We start from the raw sequence: 1,297 nt of genomic DNA, 5'->3' as shown, positions 1-1,297 counted from the left end.
TTTGTTGTTGTAAATTGTGAATTTTGGTGTGAATTTAGTTTTCGTGACTGTGAATTGCGGTTAGTGATGTACCTACAAAATTTTTTTATGTTTTTAGCTTGAATATTGACGTGGAGGATGCGGTGTATGTACACTGTACAGTAGGATGCTAGAAAAAAGGGATTCTTGTATGGTTTGTAGGTAGATTTCATTAGAGTATGGGTATATGAGTTTTGTATGGTAATGAGATCATATTACATCAGTGGGAGTTCATTGACTTTAAGATGCATTGGTTGTTTGAAGGTTGATAGTAATTTATGAAAAACAATTTAAGAAATAATAGAAAGGAAACAAATATTTTATGTCGTTTATAATAATTGTGATTTATTAATCCATGAATTGTTAGTCGGTGGGAAGCCGAGCCATTTAACATATACATTGTCTCCATTACTTTTAAGTACTTTTTCCACGAGATAAATATGAGGGTATTTAGTCTTTTGTAATTCTTTTTCGTAAAAACATCCACTAATAGGTTGACCATTAAAATCTTCAAGGAGATATGTTGGCGGGTTGGTTAGGTTTACTTTTCTTATCATAAAAATTTCCGTTGTCCAATTTGGTGTGATTAAAACTAAATTCCTTCCACATTTTTTTCAGAAATTTCTGTATAAATAGCTGTTTCAGTTTAGGATGTATCTCATACCGTCGACGATGAATCTCAGAGAAGAACTTTTACAAGTTGAAGAGGAAGTTTTGTTCAAGCCTTGTAAAAAGGTTATTGAATTAAAACAAAATGAAAAATATCGTATTGGTAAACTGAAACGTTGTGTTACGAAATTTGGAGAACGAATTGTTGCTGATTTGGGCGAATTTCAGGTAATTTTCCATTTTTATTTCTTAAAACGTTTAAAAACGTAAATACTAAAGACTTTTTTCTTTCAGACTTTCTTCCCAATGCGATACAACAAATTGTCAGACGCTGCAATAACCGAAATCAATCGAGGTTCATTCAACTTTACCTATTTATGTCCGTTAGGACGAACTGCTAGTATTAAAATTGAAGAAGAACTGTAAATTATTAAATAAACCTTACATGTTCTGAGCATACATATTTTGTTTTTAATTGCCTCTTTTCATTTCATTTGCGTAAAAGTGTTTACTTTATGAGGGGGAGAGTTTGACAGGTTTCAACATGTTTACCTCTGGTTAATCAGCGAAAATAAATTAAACTGAATTCATACAAAATCAATAGTATTTAAATATACTTTTAAGGTTTTTATATTGGGCATGTAACAAGTTATTAAGGCGAGAAAAGCAT

At 31.0% G+C, this 1,297-nt stretch overlaps 1 protein-coding gene across 1 annotated transcript; it reads left to right on the top strand.

The window, feature by feature from the left end:
• The first annotated feature begins 302 nt into the window (after positions 1-302).
• On the top strand, positions 303-1,086 carry LOC129940503 (uncharacterized). Its single transcript, XM_056048858.1, has 2 exons — positions 303-855; positions 922-1,086. Exons 1-2 carry the CDS (start codon positions 670-672, stop codon positions 1,051-1,053), a joined length of 318 nt encoding a protein of 105 aa, XP_055904833.1. The 5' UTR covers positions 303-669; the 3' UTR covers positions 1,054-1,086.
• Positions 1,087-1,297: the final 211 nt, after the last annotated feature.

The sequence above is a fragment of the Eupeodes corollae genome, chromosome 1 (genome assembly GCF_945859685.1).
Source record: "Eupeodes corollae chromosome 1, idEupCoro1.1, whole genome shotgun sequence".
In the NCBI taxonomy this organism is placed as follows: domain Eukaryota; kingdom Metazoa; phylum Arthropoda; class Insecta; order Diptera; family Syrphidae; genus Eupeodes; species Eupeodes corollae.
This window is presented reverse-complemented; position numbering and strand designations above follow the sequence as displayed.

Coding starts and splice junctions, on each gene's coding strand:
- LOC129940503 (XM_056048858.1), top strand. CDS start 670: ATGTATCTCATACCGTCGACGATGAATCTCAGAGAAGAACTTTTACAA. Junction 856..921: donor CTGATTTGGGCGAATTTCAG/GTAATTTTCCAT, acceptor TTTTTCTTTCAG/ACTTTCTTCCCAATGCGATA.